Here is a 20,703-nt window from a genome sequence, read left to right as displayed (position 1 = left end):
GTCCCTGAGGGGGGTACCAAGAATACACCAGCTAAAATTCTGTAAATACGAATTCAAAAAAATATACGTACATGTCATTATGATTGTTATGGTAGTATTTAAAAAAACTGTTTCATAATATTTCGAGTTTTCTGCAAAATTCGTTCATTTCAAGATTATGCTTCATGACATCGCGTTGCTCCCACTGTGACATGTTGAACAGCACTGATATTAGTTCTCACTGCGCGTTAGCGAGGTGGTACGGCGGGGAGTTGGGAGAAGGAATGCATGTAAAATGTAAAGCATAAAATCCGATATTTGTGGTTATGGCTGGAAAAACGCACCAAATAGCAAAAAATATGCGTGCAAACTGACCAATATATCAAAGAATATTAAACTGCAGTACAATGAATGAAATGTATGTTTACAAGGGGGAAAGCAAAGGCAAATGTGAATTATTATTAAATGAATTTGGAAGAAAACAATGTTTATAATTTTGATACATTTTTTACATTAAGGGAGAGGATTATGAAGAAAAAAAATCAAGATGATTGTTAACAAAAAAGTAACTGAAAAAATATATTATCTGGGGGATCCGTGATACCCCGCTTAGCCCGATTCAGTTGCCTCTTTCAAATATTCATTTATAATATAGAAACATTTATTTACTAGAAACACTTTAACATTCTTGAATTTTGTTCAATACAATTTACATTGTTTTTTTATATTTTTTATTTTATTTAAGAAGGTAAACAAGAACAGAAAATATAAAAGGAAAAATAATGATACCCACTAAACCGCAAAACCGGCTTGTCAGCATTTTTCTTTTACAATGAAAAGAGTTATTAAATTTAATAAGTAATGTAAACATTATTATGATCTATAAGCATACATATTTTTCACACCAAATCTATTTACAAAAATTTAAATAGTTGAATTTTAACATAAAATAATAATCATTATAAAGCTTTCTCACAAAATAGCCATTGATTTTATTTTTTTGGTCAAAGTTTTGTCAATGTTTGGAATTGTATAATGAAGTGTTCTTTGGCCATACTTGTTTAAAAACCCCGGTACTGACAAGCCTTGACGTTGTGCTAGTCTTGTATTATGTAAATGTTTATACCTTTTCTGGTAGGTACTATCAAACCGATATCTAAAAACAGATTTGAGCCATAGAATAGCATTTACGGAGAGGCACCATTGCTTTACAAAAAGTTCAGGTACCTCTTCCTTATTAATTCTAGCTGATCTGTGGATTAATTTAAGAGCCGAGTTTTGTAAAATTATTATACATAATCATATTCACGTAATTACTTAATTACAATGGAATTACATCAAGAATAATTGTTAAAAAATAATAAAAATCTAATTTCTCAATATTGATGACAAAAAAAAAATTCATTGTGACTGTAGGAGGATATTTTTCTTTGTTTTTTTCTTTGTATTTTGAAACACTGCATTAAGGCAGAGTAGCTAATTTTATTAGCGAAGTGGTGACGACGCGACGCGACGTTGTAAAACCAAATGAGAGAAGAATTTAGAGAGCTCTCTTCTGTATTTATAAGAAATGAACTCAAAATAAATATGACGTTAATGAGTCAGGAGGTACGCGAAGCATAACATCCCCAACCGACTCTTTGATAATCAGTCTAAGGGTGGTTGAAAAACTAAGTGTGTTGTGTTTTTGTAGCCCGCGTCACTCATTTCCCAAATAACCCCATATTTAATACGTGTTAACATACTACATAAAATGTACACGGCTACATGTTGCAATTATTCTTCAGCTCTCCAAAATATAATGGCTTGTTTAAAAGACTAAAACAGCGAAAATCTCTTTACGAATCCACTGGTCTACAAATAAATATTGTTTTTATGCGATTTTTTTATGAATTTATTTATTTTTCTACTCTTGCCTAGTATAAGTGCATGCGACATTGAAATTTATCGCGAAATAGAGGGAAACCATTTTTGAAAGGGGAATTTGGAAAGTAAAATATGATGGTGGAAATCATCCCTTTAAAATAAAATTCCACTTCGACCTTACCGGGAATCGCACTCAATACATGAAGTGTGGTAGGCTGGACTAACTCGTTAATCAGAACACTACTTAACGAACTAACCTCCACCTGATTTTCTTTTTTAAAATTTTTTTGTGTAGCCAACGCGACGAGTCTAAAATACTATTTCAGAGTTTTGGTTATATTTCACTCAGAGCTGTATTCGTCATTCCACGCTGACATGAAAATCAGTATATTTATTAGGCAAATTCCCAACATCTTCAATAAAACAGAATGAAAATTATAAGTATTTTTGTCAAAATTTTGATTTTATAATATTGACATATTACAAAAGAGATGGAGAATATTTTAGAAAAGGGAATGTGGGCTTACGACCCGTCATTGGCTGGTTTAAGAGGCATAACCCTTGTGAATGCCCGAACTTCCATATTCCCTTCCCTCAAATGTTCTGCCTTTCTGTTGTATTACTTTAATCTAAATAACTCCTTAGTGGGTGAAATCCAGTATTTTGTCTACTAACATTTGAACAAACTAAATATATTGTTGTTTATTATAATGAAACAACGTGATCTCTGAGTAAATGGGAATTCTCAATCTTGCAATATTTTTAAGTGTTCTGTTTTTAGCGACCAATTTATTTTCGTGATCTATTGTTTACGCAAGCATTATTCATATTTACTTGGACGAATATACTCCCCCTCTAATTTTTTGTTTCATAATGCAAAAGTGAGATTCGTATGTAATTTGATTTCGAAAAAAGGCTCTTTCATTTCTTTCGCTAACGAAATTGAAAATAATCACCGTTACGTTATAAGAAAACATACTTAAATTTTACTATACCTATGTTCATAAATGAGGATGTTACTTGCAAACCCGGCATCATCCAAAATTTTAAAAAGTAAGATTTTTTTTTTTTTCAAGAATTAACGGTACAAGTACCTTTTACATTACATATATACATAAGTATTTACAGTGGAGTATATACAATAACAACTTTTTCAATGCTTACTTAGAAAAAAACATAATTAAAATATTGATTCCACGCTTAAATGTTTTACAAGTAAATTTTTATAAGCTGGAAATTTTAATAAAAATATGTCACCTAAATCCGAATGTTTATTACCCAGCGCATGTAGACGATTCAGTACTGAATTGCTAGAATATATTGAGATACGATTGTTGCAGTGATAAAGTTGAACTAGCCTAGTCACTCTAACTGGTACTTTAAAACCAATGAGGGCCAAAATTTCAGGGCTGTCCAATACTGAATCAACGATTTTAAATAGAACTAATAAATCATTAATCATTATGAATTGAAACTTATTCAGAATATTACTGTTTACAATAATTATAACATTGTCATTTCAAAATACGGCTTTATTTGTGAGAATCAGACATTTAAATTATTGAGTTTGTTGCAAAAATGGCAAATTCTACTTGAGTATTGCAAAGTAAGCAACGTCCAAAATTAAATGTTTTATTTTACAATTGTTTCTTGATATAAAACATAAAATATTGACTTTGATGGGTATAATAAAAAATTCAAATGTTAAAAAAATGTTATTGTTCCACCTGTTTTTTTTTGTGATTAGCTAAAAATAAAGAATGTCGTATTTTGCCGAGTTTTTAAATAGTACCCTTATTTTTTTTAACGTATAAAAGGATTCATTTTAATATGAAATGTGTTACGACGCATTTACAAATTTACCAGAGTAATCTGCCTCGGTTTACTGTCGATTAGCCAGATTTTTTTTTACTATATAACGTTCGAAGGTAAATTATCAATTTAACGGTATAGCTAAATAAATAAGGTCAATCGTTTTTTCCTCGCCAAAAAAAATATATTTTATAAGGAATTTTCCATCAATATTTATACACTACGTAAATCAAACACTGTCACATCCGAAACCACTGTGATCGGTATGAGCAAGACGATTTCTTCCATCGGGTTGATGGACGCTGCAATGCGATCTGAAACGTAGCAAATAGCACAATTGACACAAGGCACAATAACCCAGAAAAACTTTATTAACGTCTAAACGGCCGTAAAATCTAATGTTTTTTTTTATTCTTCGCCGCTCCGATTCTGAAGCGGGAAGAGCGAGTGGAAAGCGGAAAGCGGACAGCGCGGCGGGCGGCACATCTAGATGCCCCCTCCCCGCTTTTGTTTTATCCCCTGCAGAAGTAAGCCACCGTTTCTATTTTTAGTGAATTTAGATTTGTGAAACGCTTCAATTTTTTTTTCAATCTACCAATATGTAATAATACATATATATTAACAGAACTTACATGAAAAAATATTTTGAATAATCAAAATATTTTTTTTTTATTTTAAGCACATTTCAAAAGTACTTTTCGCATTAAGAAATATAATATGTTATATCGATAATCGGCATTAGGTTCTTTGTTTCAGGTCCCGACTGGCTAGGAAATTCCTATGTTTAGGCAGAACCTTATTTTTACTGGTATTTTTTTTTTCATTAAATGATATTTTAAAAGTTCAAATAATAATTATTTTATCAAAAAATTAAAAATAAATATAAATTAGAAAAAATTCCGATAATAATAAAAGTTGTGCTCTGTGCACCATTAGGTGCGCAGAGCACAATTTTTGCACCAGAGCACAAACAGTGCCCTGTGCACCATTAGGTGCGGAAATGGAATGATGATGATTATTCAACTTGTAAAATACAGATTCGATAGTATACGTAGGGACGATCGATATATGTAAATATACATATTTTTTTATTAAATAAAAGTTTAACATGCTGGCTTACCAGCAACCAGCAACCAACAACCACTGTGCTTTCGCTTAGTAACTCTGCTGGGCACTTCTCGGAATATTTCATTACAACAATATTTCTCTCGTCATAATTGCTCGCCTCACCTTTAAACGGCAAGTCTTTTTAAGCTTAGAAACCGGGAAAACGAGGAATTATACTGAACGTTCGCAGTTATATCAAGAAAAATGGCGGATTCAAGCGAGGCATAAAATGTGTTATTATTCGAAACATTTCAGTTCAATTCGGCTCCACTGAACCGCCATATAGTAGCATCTATTCATAAAAAAAGGACAAATTATGCTAAAATTCCACGAACCATATTGTCGGCTAAATTCTAAATGACATAAGTGTGTAAGTGACACGGCGTAAATTATTCGAAAGAAGGAAGAGAAAGTTCAAAATAAATCGTATTTCTGATTTTCGTTGATATGTTAATATTGTCAATTTATTAAAACAAATATTTTACAACAAAAATTGATATTAATTTAGATAAATATGAACAAAAACAACACTTTTTAAAAATGAAATTAAAAGCTCATCCCTATCTTGAATAATTTTACCAAAGAGGAATATGGAAGTTTATGCGTTTTCAATACTTATAACCTCTCATTGCCTGGTGTTCGAATTTTCTATATGTTAACTTTTATGAAACTTTCATTGATGGAGCGGCGATTTATCTGAATTAATTGTCGCCTAATACCTTTGCATTTTTATAAACACCTTACCATAAACATTACCATTTGGTTCCATTCATGTCGAATAATATCAATTCTTTCCTGAAATTCATTTTTGATTCCTATTACAGGCTTATATGCCATTTTATTATTGTCCTACCGTCCTGTGAGCAAGTCGCATTGTAAAAAGTATTGGAAAAAAAGAAAAAAAAATGCGTCATAAAAGAAACAAACGGAACAATTTAAAAGTGAGTAAATGGTTTCTATGCAGTCCACCATTTTCTTCTGTTATCAGTGTACAAAGCCTGAAAGGCGGTGAGCAGAACAAATATTCCCTTTTTATTATTTTGTATATTTGATTATGTATGTCACTAAATTTGTATAATTTATATTTATCTGAATATTTTTTTATGTTATCTTCTTTGAAATTTTATTATTAATTATTTATATTTTATTTTTCAAGATTATTATTCTATTTTATCACGCGTTATTATAATTTGATATATTTTACAATGTATTTTATATTGTTAATTATTAAGGGTCAACGCGGGCACAGCCTAAAAAGTGTGTCCGGAAGTTTGTTCGCCAACAGTTGTTCGCAAGACATTTGTTCCCGGGTTTTGCTTCGCAGAGACAATTCTCCGCCAGTGACTTGTTCGCCAGAGCACTTCTTTGCCAAACATTTATTCGCCATGACATTTGTAAGTTAAACATTTTATCACAAATGCAGTTTTTCGAGATATATTTAATCAACAGATTATTTTTAACCAAAAACGGAGGATTTAAGTTTTGTTAAAATATTTCGTTCAAAACACATTTAAGTAAAAAGGTTTGACAGGTGCCGGGGCGCAGTTGGTTAGACGGCTATCTGTGAAACTGGCGTAGCGGGTTCGATTCCCGCCAGTTGCAAGAAAAAAATCCAAGAAGGATTTTTTTCTCAATTGGTCTGGGTGTTGTGGTGTATTTTTCATTATCTTCTTGCATATCCCCTCTATCCCACCTGCTGACAAGCCTCAAAATAGAGGCTTAGCGGGTCATTCCTTTATAAAAATAATAAAAAAATAATAATAAATAAAAAAATAAAATAAAAAGGTACAATTTATGAATGAGTAAGGATAAGTTAAAAACTTTTACTGAGAAAATAAAATTACTCATCTGTATAAAGGGGTAAGCAGGGAGGATATAACGCCATACTTCAATATTACACCAACGTGGTTTATTATTTATTTCTTAACAGGTAGAAATTACTGCATTTATAAAAGAGTATATTTTGTGACGAATTTTTTTTTCGATAATATTTAACTTAGTTTTCTGGAGAAGCAAATATATAAAATGACGTATTTGAACAACATTTTTTTTAAAAAAATATATATTGTATAACTAAGCGTTACCCTGGTTTCTTAAAAAGGTAAACATATTGTATAGAACGCCATACTTATAATTTTTTAGGAAAACATGTTTTTTTCAGAAATATTTCATGATTTTTTACATTTTTCTTGCATACATTTTTATATTTGCAATATAAATATATATTTTTAAAATATGTATCGCCTTACTAAATAGCATACATTCTACCCGGAGACGTGAACAGAGAGGATAGAATGCCATACTGCTTCGTATTTATAACTTATTTTTATTTTTTCATAATATGTTCCTAAAATATCACGACTTTACCTGAATGGTAGGGAGATTAGATAAATGCTTAAACAGAATGCTGTTTTTTTTTTTTAAAGGCAAAGAAAGAGGATAGTAGGGTATTCTTAGACATTTTGAAAAGAACTTTGTATTTATTTATTTAAAGCTGGTTTCTTGGATAAGTAGGTAAATAATCCTATTCTATCTATAAATAATTCTATCCAGAATGCCACTCTTCTACATTTTTACAGATTTTTTTTCGAAATGATTTAGTGCCTTTTTGAGTATTACGCTGAATTTTCGGAGAGGTAAGCAGAGAGAATAGAACTACATACTTAAACATTTTTAGAATATTTTTTGTTTTTTATTTTTTTATTTTAATTTATAACTGAGCATCAAGCTGATTTTTTGCAAAAGTTGGCAGAGAAGATGGAACCTTCATATTTTTAAGGGAAATTGGAGAGGATAGAACGGCATGCTTCTTCATTTTTACAAAAAACCTGTGTATATAAATTTTTCTTATCTCACTTATTATCACGACAGTTTCTTGGAGATGTATGCAGGGGGGATAAAATGTAATTTTTGTACATGTTTACTTTTTTTATTTTGAAAATATTTATTACGTAATTAAGCGACAAACGTGTCTTTTGTTGGGAAGGTAGATGAAAAGGATAGAATTCTGAACTGTTAAGTATTTTTTTAAATATATCAATTGACTTACTAAGTAGTGATGCGATGTATTTACAAAAAAATACAGATCATTGGATAAATATTAAAATTACTTTTCAAGTAGCTCTTTATCTCAACAACAACAACAACAACAAACCATAACGCTCTTTCCCCTTATTATTATCCGATTATTCCGACTCTTTACGTGTCCGTATTGAAATATTTGTTGGATTTGGTCATTCCATGTCTTTCTCGGTCTTCCTCTATTTCTGCATTCGCATTGTAAATATTTTTAGCCTCTTTTTCGCTGTCCATCCGCTCTACATGCCCAAACCAACGCAGAGCTCCTTTCTTGATTTTGTCGATAATGGTTATCTCAGCCTTAAGTTCATAATGTACGGATCTCAACATTTGTGCATCTATCGTACATTGCAAAACATATTCAAGAATTGAAAAAAAAACATTTGAACCTACCGTCTTTTTGCTGGCAATATCTGTTAACTGATTTTTATTTTTTAAAAGTATTTTTGATTTCCTATTAAGATTTCACAATTTTCACAATGAAACAAAATATGAATGGTGTATAGGTACAAAGGTTTTTTTTTTTTAATAAAATTTTGTATTTTTCTTTATTGTTAACAAAAAAAAACTTGCCAAAGAAATCCGTCTTCAAAAGGAATATTGCTATAATGCTCTTTAACAATTGTTACAATGTTAGTTAACAAGGTGTACAATCTACTTTCATTATCCATAAGGACAGTTAATGAGTACTCACAATATAAAATTGCTATTAAGAAATGGATAGTGGAGGTGGGTTGCGCACGGATCGATGAGTGGATCAAGCCAAATAGGTAAAAATATATGTGCCGTTTATGAAATTTGGTCTACAGGTCTATATAAATTGGTTATGTTTTTTATGATTATTCTATTTTTTATTGCTTATTATGTTAATGACAATTAGGTCAAATAGAGTAATTACGTTTTTATTTTAATATTATGTTAACTTTGTTGAATTTAAGGCATGTTTTACTTATTGTAAAATGTTTCCCTCGGCATGGGACACCCCAGTGAAATAACATTATTCTGCATAAAAAAAAGAATACAAACTTCGTAAAAGTATAAATAAAATAATATGTTGCTGGTGCAACGACAATAATATGTGTATTATTTGATAAACATATTATTTGAGATTGACCACGCTTATGTAATCAGCAGTGCCTAAGTAATTATATTCACAGGGGAAAACAAGTGATTTTTTATCGTTGTTAATCAATATAATTTATTTGATGTTCCCCTAATTTTTAATCGAAAGTCAGAAGTTGATATGTCTTCATTTCACGCTATCCTTGGCGCCATTTTCATGGGATTGTGCAGTTTTATTTTAGGCGCCAAAAAGCAAATTGGTGAACACTGCAGCGCAGGACATATTCGTTTTTGCAAAAAATAATTCTGCAGCAATAAAATAAGATAATCTAGTACCTACCCTTCCCCAAGCAAGTGTTGTTTCCCTTGTTACGGAGGGGCAGATAGGATCATGCCTAGAAATAGGGTTGGCAAACACTTTATCTTGTGGAGTTATACAACATAATAATATATCCACACACACAAACAGAAAAAGACACTTCTCATTTTGGCCTTTTTTGATGTTATTACATTTTGGCAATACATGCTTATATACAGTAAGAGTATTGTGCGAATTAATGGAATAAAATTCCTTGTAATCATAAAATACTTTTTTTTTATATTTTGAGTTACAGGTGACGTACAATAAAATTTTTGTATCCTAGATTTACAAATCGCCCACAAATTTTCTACAGGGATAGTCATGTGAATTTCCAGGCCAGTCTAAAAAAGTTATCTTTTTATCATTAACTTTCGAAACGTGAGTCCTGTTGAAATACAACTCCACCATTAGGACAACATTTACTCAGTTTTGTAGTCAAGTGCTGCTCCAATAGAGCTTAATAGTTTAGGCTATTCATCATTCCTTCTATTGGTGTCAAAGATCCGGTCCCCATATACGAAAAGCAGCCCCAAAATATCTTCTTCACAGGATATTTCACCGTTTGGTCAATATGAGCCACAGTAAGTTTTTTATCCCCACTTTTTTAAACAAATTTTGTGCAATATCCCTGCACGAGAAAGTGGATCTCATCTGAAAACAGCACCTTCCTCCAGTCTTCTACAGTCCAATTGGCATATTTTCTAGCCCAAATGAGCCTTTGCTTTATCATACGTGCCGTCAGGAGTTGTTTCTTCTGTGGTCGAATTGCTTTTTCTTCCAGATTCAATTAATCTTCTTCGTACTGTTGAGTCATGTATCATCACTATAGTGGTTGCCAAATTTCGTTGCAGTTCGTAACTTGTTTTTCTGGGGTTTAACTTACTATTTCTGATTAAAGATATTTCATCTCGGACACTAGTTTTCCGGTTTTTTCCACATTTCTCTATTATCTTCGCTTCAACAGACCCTGTTTCTTTTCTGCTTAATAATCTTGCTGACTGCTCCCTGACTAACAAAACATTCATTTGCAATCTCTTTCTGAGTCATTGGTGTATATTTAATAATCTTTTTATTTTTCCTCGGCGTGATACTCATGATTTAAACCAACTCAAAAACATTGTTTAATATGCAAGCAATTTATAACATTTATCCTTTATTGAGAAAATGTAAAAAAAAAACAAAAGCTGTACACCAACAAACACCAATATTAGCTCTCAAAGGATTAATGAACTGTAAGTCATAATTTTTGGCGCTAAACAATTGTCAAATTGACATATGAGCAACACTCATACGTAAAAAATGACAAAAATTACTCTTATACTCGTATGCAGAGACAAAACTTAAGGTGAGGAATGTACATTCTAATCTCATATGCAAAGAATAACCCGAAGGTGAAGACAATAGGATGTACTTTCCTCGCCTTAAGGTTTGTCTCTGCATACGGGTATGAGTGGTCAGGCAACTGAAGCGAAAGATTGATCATTTTACATTCCTGTACCAGACAGTAGTTTTTTTATATTATTTTATTTTATTTCATTTAATTTCATTTCATTTTATTTTATTTTATTTTATTTTATTCTCTTATATTTTATTTTACTTAAACATAGATTGCTATGAATGAACATAATGCTTTAACATAGATTGCGATGAATTTTATGTCAGGAACAAATAAATACAAAGACAAACAAACAAACAAACAAACCATCACGTCGTTTCCCCGTGGGGGTGGGCAGAGAAGATAGAACGCCATATCACTCTGTCTTTGCATACAGACCTCGCTTCCTCTACATTCATGCATCTTCTTATGCACGCACGCCGATTATTCCTACTCTTGACATGTCCATCTTCAAGTGTTTGATGGGTTTGATCGTGCCATATCTTTCTCGGTCTTCCTTGAAATAAATACTGCAGTTTAAATAACCTTTAAAATCAATATTTCACGTCCACCATACCAGGAGTCACACTCAGGACCGCAAGAGTGACACCCAAAAGCGCCAACTACTAGACAATGAGGCGGAATTGTCTTCACTCGATTTCCTCATCAGGGATTTTTACCTGAGAGCAGCCATCGAGTCGAAAACACTCTCCAGGGTTCTGGTTCAATTTCACACACAGAACTATATTCTTCATCCGCCTGGACACAGGCTTATGATATAAATTAATTTTAAATAAACAATTACCAAGAATTTACATGTATTCATAAATTTGATAAAGAAAGTTATTTTAAGGTTTTTTTTAGGAATAACCCGCTAAACCTCTATTTTGAGGCTTGTCGGCAGGTGGGATAGAGGGGATATGGAAGGAAGTAATGAAAAATACACCATAACACCCAGACCAATTGAGAAAACAATATTTATTGGATTTTTTTCTTGCAACTGGCGAGAATCGAACCCGCGACACCAGTTTCACAGTTAGCCGTCTAACCAACTGCGCCACGGCGCCTGTCTTATTCACATAATAAAACACAGGTTTTTCTATACCTACTTATAAATATTTTTTATCAATGTCGTTTCTCCTTACAAAAGAATTATAGAATTCAAAAGCATTATCAACAGTTGGATAATATCTCTGTAAGACGAAACAGCCGTCACATGAAGTGATATTTTATTTTTTTTTTTACATTTTTTTTGCACCACAACAGGCCAGGAGGCCTAATTACATCACAGAGCGTCCAGGCTTAAGAAAAATCACATTTTAATTTTAGTGTTCTCACCGGGAATCGAACCCGGAACCTTCCGTGCGTGAGTCAAGCGTCTTGACCACTACACCACGGAGGCCGCCTATATTATGCTAATAATTATGGAAGCAGAAAAACACGTCGGTAGTCAGATGGCAGAAGGGACCATCTGTAATTTTCAAAAATGTTCAGGAGAGCTGAAATATGTCTCAATTTCAAGACTTCAATCCACAAACTAAAATATTTTAGTGTTGCTTTTCAATAATAAATTACCATTCTAAATGACGCTGATTTTTTTATTTTTTTTGCTGCGTGTATTTACTGAAATATTAATTAAAACTTTTGAAAACTAAAACATAGACAAAAATACAGATGTTTTCTTCTGCCATCTGACTACCGATGTGTTTTTATTTTTAAAACCCACTCGCGGAATATTTACGTATTTGGTTATATATGACAATTACTACTACTATCACACCATTCCCCGTGAGGGTGGGCAGAGAAGACAGAATAGCACATGAGTTGAAGTTGGCCCACAATCCTAGTTTATTCCACAATCTACTACAGTTTGTCGTAAGTTGACATGACCATATTTAAGGAAAACTTCTAAAATAAATCAGCATGATCAATGATTATACAATTGCTCCCATATTTTTTAAGTCCGCAGTAAATAAGGTATATATTATATATTAATATCGATAACCCTGAATTACAATAAATTTCTACTAAAAACGACCCCAAAGCTTTCCTTTACGACGCCGACGCCTGTAAAGTGTATGGGGAGACACGCGAGATATAAATTATAGCGGGAGATATTAAATGCCTACTTAAAAATTCCTTTGGCGCCCATTCTAAAGCCGAAATTAAACCTGTCCTGCCGTTTAATAAGTCATCTTTGAGTATTATAGTAGATTGTTTTTTTTTATTAAAGCTAACCCAATGTGCTAGGACTACTTACTAGGTAAATATATTTATGTACACACTAACGTTTACGGGGTTAACGGGTTTTTAACCTACCTTTTTACGTGGTTCCTACCAAGAAGGTTTAAGAATAAACTAACTTCTACGAAGAGATATTCGGTAGCCAAAGACAATGGAACAAAGGCGATAGGTAATCTATAAAAAAATCGCTAGATCTGTGACGAAAACTGATTTTTTAATATTTTTTTCGGTTGGTGACTTTTTTGTTCCTATCCATTTACAAAGAAGCTTTTATAAATAGTGGTGATGAGCATATTCGGTCCACCAGTTTTCCTTATAAGCTTTCAACAATTTTTCAAAAATCGTTCTTGAAAAACCGACAGGTTTGATTCAAATTAGTCGGTAGATCTTTTAAAAATCGGTAGGAACTAGGAACCCGGACAGGGCGAAGCGCAGAAGGGAGTATAGTCGGTGAGTTTTCTATAATATTATTTTTTGTTTTTTTTTCCGTTTTTTAAACAGTTTTATAGATCATTTGACGTCTAATCATCAGTGTGGCCATTTTATAAAGTAAGGTGTCGCCGCATTCAAAAAATAAAAATCGCCAAATTAACCACTATCTAGGGGGTAGAGAATATTCAGAATACCACCCCAGGAATTTCCAAAGTGTATGACCAACATTTGCACAATATGCATACACGGTTTTTAATATAATATACACGGTTTTTCAGGGTCATACGTCATACTGCTAGACTTCAGAGGAACATTTTTTATGATGCCGTTTTTAAAATATCATGATTTTTTTTGGAAATCGCATTTTTTAGTTGAAATATTTTTTAATTAAAAACGTATTTGACCAGCGAAGCGAAACGTGTCGTACGCGGACTAGAAAAGGGCTGCGTTGGGGAGTGGTATGGGTTTGCGGAAGGGATGCTAGTCCGAGACATTGAGGATTGCCTCAAAAATCATTCATAAAAGGGAGTTTTTTTTAAAGTTTAACATGAGGAATGTCCCTCTGAAGTTTCGTGGTCTGGCCTTGAAACACCGCGTATATAGTAACTATATGTATTAGCTGATCTCATTGAATAACGTTCTCCATTCAGACTACATTAAATAAACTTTAAAAAATTTGAACAATAATACTTTTGACGTCCTCGCGGTGTAGCGGTCAGCGCATTTGCCTACCATGCAAAAAGGTCTCGGGTTCGATTCCCGATATGGTTGACATAAAATATTTATTTAAAAAGGTGTTTTTACACTAATATATATTTCATAGTCCCTGAAACGTAAAATTGATCATTTTACCAAGGTAAGAACCTTCATGTAACAAAAATTATCTACTACCTATGAAGTGCCCTATTCACCATTAGGTGCGGAAAGGGAATGATGATGATGACTTTTGTAAATCTGCCGATTTTGTAAAGTACTTTTAAGAGTGTGTGAAATACATGCAAATATTATGTACTTCTTTTATTGATGTGTATAATTTACAAACGCGCAAATCGTATCCACTAGGCAACGCTTGAAAATGTTTTTTTTTTTTTTAATTTTGTCTACAAACATTTGGCCATGGTAAAAATATTGTTGGAATATGAAATTATTGAAACTATCAACTTATTAATTAGAACCCTTTCTTACCAACTCTTCAAACAAAGTTAAATAAAATATCATTTTATTTTTCTCATTTATTTAAACATAAATCTTATTTTATGTACATCTTATACATCCCATAAATGAGGGGGTTACATGCAAAACCGCCGCTGTCCATGATAGCTGTTTTTGGGAAGACCAACAAAACCAGCAGCAAAAAGACTTATTTAAAAAAAAAAAGGGCAACTTGTGCGTGGTATAACAAATAGCGAAAGAACTATTCATTTTAAGATTAACAAATTACAACAGGGATGGAGAATACCAATGAAAGGGGTGAATGGGGTGAAATCTAGTCTTTTGTCTACGAACATTTGGACAAACTCAAATATTGTATTCATTTTAAGTTGAATGAGCACATTGAACTTAAAAGAAATGGTCATTTGGCTACTGGTTTTCTAGGTCTTCCCAAAAACAGTGTTAGTTTTATATTATTTTAACCCCCTCAATTATAGTGTGTTACTTTTAAACTGTACAAGTTATGCTTACTATTAAAATTGTCTTCTTTATTTCCTAAACATTTATCTGAATACTATTTATAAACCTAAAAATAAATTATTTATTAAAATATTGACTAAGAACAACGTATTATTAATTTAGTACTCGTATATTACTGTAAGTATTATAATGAGCGTGTAAAAACACCGTAATACACCATCTATCCATGAAATTTTCCATTTATTGATGGAAACTGATCCACATTTTATTTACTAGACACTTCCAAGCACTTATTATTTATTTAATATGCAGCAAAATTAGCTCTATCTTCAATTTCCCTAATTTTTACATTCCAGATACATAGGACTCAATAGTCTTTGGACCATAAATACTATTAATTATAACATTTATTGATTGAGAGATAAATAAATATAGTTTTAAAAATTGAGAAGCATTATTTACCAAGTTTAACCTAAGTAATCATTTTATGACTTTGTGTATTTTTATAAAATATGTCATAGGTACAGTTGATATCATTACTAACAGGGCAGTAACTACTAATATTCTCATTTTACTAATATCTATAATATTGGCACTTCAAATATGTTTCTAAAAATTCATAAACATTATAATCTTTATTTATTTTATAAAAACAATTGTTAAATAAAGCTCAGAAAATGGTACAAGATCTTGTACAGTTTCTTGTATAATAATTCACATGCCAAATCTGGGACCATTTTATTTTCTGTATTACACGGAACGGTTTCTGGGATTTAAAATTTCACGTAGCATGCGCATTAAGTAGATGTTTTCAGCACCATTGTCGATAATGGGCAGTTTCACAGTTGACGAAACGAGCGGTCTTGTGAGGATGCGACTACTGACAACTAACATTATATTTTTCTGTGTTCAACAATCAACATCGGATTTCTAACAAACAACATGACTTGAGAACCTTATTGAAAATCAGTATCACCAGATAAGAAAGGCAAGCGTAAAGAAAAAAATGCAGTGAAACAAATAAGACCTCGGTCCTCGGATAAGGAACATGACACAGGCAACAACAAATACACATTGACAGTTAAAGTCACATTTAAAAGTATTATGGGCATGAGATGCGCACATTTTTTATGCGTGTGCAGATATTGGTTCAAATGTTTGTTAAAAAATTGGATGTGTTCTAATTTTTTCTGAATTTGACCAGAGATTTCGCCCTATCGGTGTATTACACAGCACAATATTCATTGGGTCAAATCTTGCACAAGGTATTGTACCATTTTTCGATCCATTTAATACAAGCTTATGTCTTTAAAATATCAAGTGAAAAATTAAGAAAGCATAAATATCATATTTTTATGAAATTACCTAATATTAATCGAACTTCCAAAAGTCGTCTTCATCTATATCCTCGGGTGCCTTTTCAGGTTGTTTCAGTGAGGATAATTTGAATCCTGTCTTTTCCATTTTTTCTAATTGGGGAATTTTATCTTTAATAACCTTTTCTACTTGAATTTGGTTCAACAACTCCTGTACTTTATCTTGAATAGGCCCTTCGATGGCATCGGTAATTTGATATCGCAATAAGTTCGGAAGTATGTTAACAAGAAACTCGATAATGTAATCGACAGTCCCTGCTCCATCACAACGCACTTGGATATTTCCCAACTCCAACTGAAAATCTCTAAATTCTGGGCGCTTTCTGGTATCTAATGGTTGACCAATAACGATTCTCGCATTTATGTACTCGACAGAAAATGAAGCCGTACCAGAGCGAGAAACAACACCCCCTAATATTATAACATCCCAATGAGTTTGACCCTTTAACCGTTGCGTACCTATTTCAAAATCTGCAACCACAGAATTATTTAGCATAGATAAAGAGATATTTCCCACTCTATAAAATGACGATATTCCCATCACCCAGGTGTTAGTCAAATATGCTTTGATTACTCCAGATGTGGAGTTATAATCCTTCACATAATACGGATCCAACGACATCCCCCTAACCTTACTTCTAGCATCCGAAATAACCATATCTAGGGGTGATATAGAATTGGGGAATTGCAAGTCGCCAGAAACTTTTTCTATATTATTATTTATCTCCATTCTGATGGTGGTGTATGCTTCTTTTAAAACATACGGTTTGATTGAGTCAAAAAGGAATGTCCCTACAGAATTGAGCATTCCTTGGAACATAGAGCCCATGAATCCTAAGTTTTCAAAGTTCATTGATATTTTTCCAAACGTGATGTCCATATTGATATCCTGCGCTCGAAGTTTTCCATCTCGCTCGACCCCGAGGTTTGCGAGCCCTTGAACAAAGACATCAGACAAATCAACCGTAAATGGTCCCTGCGATCTGCTCAGCCATGTTGACATTGTGTAATTCCCCAATATCTGAAGAGACTTGATTGTTAATGCTCCATTTACCTGGAAACATTTATACATTAAGATAAATAGAAGCAATATAACATAATAATATATATATAGTATTTGTATTTTTACAGGTAACATACACTAATTTTTACAAGCATCTGTCAAGATTCCAATGCATTCATTAATGCATTCCTAGCTTCTCCTACGGTGTCTGCTATGTAATAGTCCTATGTACTTTTGCGAAATGGTAAGTTTAGATATATTTATCATTTGTAACAAGCAGCAAGCTTAAAGCTAGCGCCACACTCAACGTAAATTCTGCTGCGTACATTCTGCTATGGAACGTCAATATATTTTATTGCACTGATTTACAGTTATCGGCCACACTACGTAGATATTTGGTTGTTCTATCAGCAGACTGGGCGAAATGCTAGTCTTCAGCGTCTGTCCCGTTCTTCGCGTGCGTTTTAGTCGTCAGTGTTTAATCAGCAACTCTGCATTGCATGTTTTCTAATGGGGTGTGCCACACTCAGCGGAAATTTAGTCGACTGTATGAGGCGTATTTAACTGATGGATAATCCGCCACGGATTATGTAGTGGTCAGCGTTAGGCGGATTTTCTGCATCTGAATTTATGCAATGGAATTTTGGCTAAGTGTGGCGCTAGCCTATAGGAAACATGATATTGATTTATTTTATTTATTTTTTCAAACAACTATGATAAACCTAACCTAACCTTAGCTCCGCTGCACCACAAAACAGACAATAAACAAAATCAATATAAGAAGGCATATCCAGAAAGTAAAAGTACTATTTGGCTCTCAGAGTTTTTTTTTCAAAAATTGGCAACACTGATTACCAATCATAGTGGGAGGTCTCCTGAACACAACAAGCACCGGCGACCCTCGTTAGTACCAAAACTTTCCTTAATAAAAAATGTCAATAAAAATTCCGCCAAGTGAGAGGTGCGCGCTGTCATAAGGTTCCTTCTCTGAAATTTTTGCACTGATTAAAACTGTTTATGGCGAAGGTGCTATGAACAGAACAAACGTATTTAAGTGGTTTTGTAAGTTTAATGAAGGAAGAACGAATATTCATGACGAGCAAAGGAGTGGAAGACCTTCAATTGTGACCGATGAGTTGGTGCAAAAAATCGACAAAACAGTTCGTGAAGACCGACGATTGACAGTAGATGAAATGTCTGCGATGTTTTCACAAAAAAAAAAAATCCTAGTAAAGTTTTAAAAAGTAAACAAGTAAATCCTTAATTTCTCAGACTAGCATCCCTTCCGCAAACCCCTACCCCTCCCCGACAAAAAAAAATGCGATAAAAACGTATTTGGCCAACGAAGCGATACGCACCAGACGCGGAGAAAGGAAGCGTCTGGGTAGGAGAGGGGTAGGGGTTTGTGGAGGGACTGCTTGTTCGAGAAATTAAGGATTTACTTTTTTACTTTTTAAAATTTTATTAGGATTTTTTTTAAGCTTACAATGAGGAATGAGGAACACCTCTGAGGTTTTGCGTGTTTACAAACAGTGCACTATTATTATTTTTTTAATGCAAAATTGAGAACTCTTACTTTCTGGATATGCCACATATGTAACCTGTATGATGAAAAAAATATTTCAAACAGAATACCTCCATTGAAGACATTTCAGATTTGACATAAGCAATTTTAAATTTACTCAATCCATAAACTTTCATATTTTTGAAGTTCATCGCAGCTACAGAAAAGCTATGTTTCATATCTGGAATCTCTTTTGGATCCGGTATTTTGGCTCCAGGTAATCCTACGGGATCATCCTGCTTATAATGCTCAAGAATAGCAAATATCTGATCCCGCAACTTCAGCTCCCCTTCCTGGAGTTTTTTTTCATTTTCCACTTTTCCATTGTGAACTAAAAATATCAACAAAATGATTAATTTTATACCACACAGACTTAAAAAATATGGGAAGGTCCTTAGTATGAAAGAAAATGTCATATTTATTGTGTTCGGTTCTAGTCAACATTTTAAAAACTATCCATACAAGTACATAATAAGTTGGGTAGTAAGTTAGTTCCAAATATCATCATTTAGGAAATCATTCCTTCCATTCAATAAATTGTGATAAGAGTATGTTTTATTTAGAAAAAAATTATTTGGCATAGATGTTTTTTTTTACAATAATAATTTGAAAATGTTTTAATCTATATTGCAGATGACTAATTATCACAAATTAGACGATAGATACCGAGATATGTACAGTCCATTCAAATATTTAATAAACCTTTTCTTATGTGTGCATGACGGAATGTCTTTAAATAAAATATTCTAGAGTGCCTAAACTAAATTTGTATGTTTATTTGTTCACTGACATGCAGCGGTTCATTAACATAGGGTTATTAAACATTTGAATGCATTGCACACTTCTGTTAAAAATACAAATTAAGTTTGTTTTTTCTATGTATAAGAAAGTTATGTCCAAAACAGGTGCAGATTAACTTTACATTGATTTTAAACCTTTTGCTAAAAAGAGCAAGTTTGAATGGCATGAAATTAATTCACAAGTTAGATCCGTTTCAAAGGGCAAAGTTCTTATTATACAAGGTATAACAATTTTACCACACTGTTAATAACATGTTTTTCTCAATTCAATTTTTGTTTTTCAAACCAATTTAAAACAAAATGTATGTATTTATCCCGTATTATGAATGAAAACTCACTAAAATGTTTAAATCACTAATTGTACCGTTGAATCCAATTGGTACTTTCATAACGAGTCGTTTAGAGACACAAATTGAGATACAAGGAAAGGGAATCGAATCACAAACCACTTCACTGATCTTCGTAAACCACATAGTGTAAATATAGTGTAAATAATGGAGAAATAAACTCACTCTCAGCTGCACATGTACTAGACCAGTAGATGATGACAAGACACCAAGTTAAACTAAATGGCCTCATGTCTGTAATAGAACTTAATTGAATGCAGGTCAGAACGGATGTGGAATGTAGACTGGTCTGGCTGAGGTCAAAGGTTGCTCCTTATCTCTTAAATACTATCTACTTCAAATTTTGATCACAAAGAATAACAAGCCAGTGTTAGGGGTAAATTATCTTTATTTTATGTAAATCCACATCTTTCAAATTATTCAGTCATAATTGTTTTCAATGGAGCACATGCACATTAATAACGGCGGGAAGAATTGCTATTTTTAAATTAAATATATCATAGTAAAAAAATAATCTACGCAATTACGTCAATAACAAATTGTATATGGATTAAATAAGATATGATGCAATACGACATCAATATTAATTTAATTTAAACATATTTTTGGATTCAGGAAGCATTTAAAATATTTTACGGTAAAAAACGCTATTTACATTGAAGCAT

At 32.6% G+C, this 20,703-nt stretch overlaps 1 protein-coding gene across 1 annotated transcript; it reads right to left on the bottom strand.

The window, feature by feature from the left end:
* Nucleotides 1-15,290: 15,290 nt before the first annotated feature.
* Nucleotides 15,291-20,330, bottom strand: LOC148284762 (uncharacterized). The gene is made up of 3 exons (XM_088235190.1): nucleotides 20,204-20,330; nucleotides 18,963-19,222; nucleotides 15,291-17,378 (listed from the first exon to the last, which is right to left on the bottom strand). Exons 1-3 carry the CDS (start codon nucleotides 20,268-20,270, stop codon nucleotides 16,320-16,322), a joined length of 1,386 nt encoding a protein of 461 aa, XP_088091316.1. The 5' UTR covers nucleotides 20,271-20,330; the 3' UTR covers nucleotides 15,291-16,319.
* Nucleotides 20,331-20,703: the final 373 nt, after the last annotated feature.

The sequence above is a fragment of the Micrasema longulum genome, unplaced genomic scaffold (genome assembly GCF_059751315.1).
Source record: "Micrasema longulum isolate JH-2025_06_02 unplaced genomic scaffold, ASM5975131v1 h1tg000092l, whole genome shotgun sequence".
NCBI lineage: Eukaryota > Metazoa > Arthropoda > Insecta > Trichoptera > Brachycentridae > Micrasema > Micrasema longulum.
This window is presented reverse-complemented; position numbering and strand designations above follow the sequence as displayed.

Bases quoted from the DNA above. Each gene is read 5' to 3' on its own strand.
- LOC148284762 (XM_088235190.1), bottom strand. From the start codon at position 20,270: ATGAGGCCATTTAGTTTAACTTGGTGTCTTGTCATCATCTACTGGTCT. The intron at 19,223-20,203 runs GTGAGTTTATTT...TGATATTTTTAG, and splicing joins TAGTACATGTGCAGCTGAGA to TTCACAATGGAAAAGTGGAA. The intron at 17,379-18,962 runs GTATTCTGTTTG...AAATGTTTCCAG, and splicing joins CTGAAATGTCTTCAATGGAG to GTAAATGGAGCATTAACAAT.